Below are 224 nucleotides of genomic sequence, written 5' to 3'. Positions count from 1 at the left end.
GGAAGCCCCTCCAGCCTGGGACACCCGCGGTACCCAGGGTACTCACCGAGCGCAGGCTCTGCGCATTCTTTGTACTGCTCCGGGGTACAGAAGGGAGCATCACCTGCACAGAAAGGACACGTCTGTCAGTGGGCACCGGCCGCCGCTGCTGCAGGGGAGCTGGGGACTGCGGGGAGACCTCCCTGAGCCCAGCGAACCCCGGCTGGGCATGGGCAGCAGAGGTG

The 224-nt window shown here is 67.4% G+C and overlaps 1 protein-coding gene across 1 annotated transcript in view; it reads right to left on the bottom strand.

Annotated features, from left to right (window-relative positions):
* Nucleotides 1-224, bottom strand: part of LOC104496025 (acid-sensing ion channel 2) — a gene marked incomplete at both ends in the record, with an annotated part of 7,110 nt that overhangs the window by 6,329 nt on the left and 557 nt on the right. Inside the window, one exon of the mRNA XM_010139085.1 lies at nt 47-103. Coding sequence (XP_010137387.1) covers nt 47-103 — 57 coding nt within the window. The remainder of the gene's footprint in view (nt 1-46; nt 104-224) is intronic.

The sequence above is a fragment of the Buceros rhinoceros genome, unplaced genomic scaffold (genome assembly GCF_000710305.1).
Source record: "Buceros rhinoceros silvestris isolate BGI_N320 unplaced genomic scaffold, ASM71030v1 scaffold31056, whole genome shotgun sequence".
NCBI classification, from domain to species: Eukaryota; Metazoa; Chordata; class Aves; order Bucerotiformes; family Bucerotidae; genus Buceros; species Buceros rhinoceros.
Note: the sequence above shows the minus strand (reverse complement) of the source record. Positions and strands in the feature narration are given on the sequence as shown.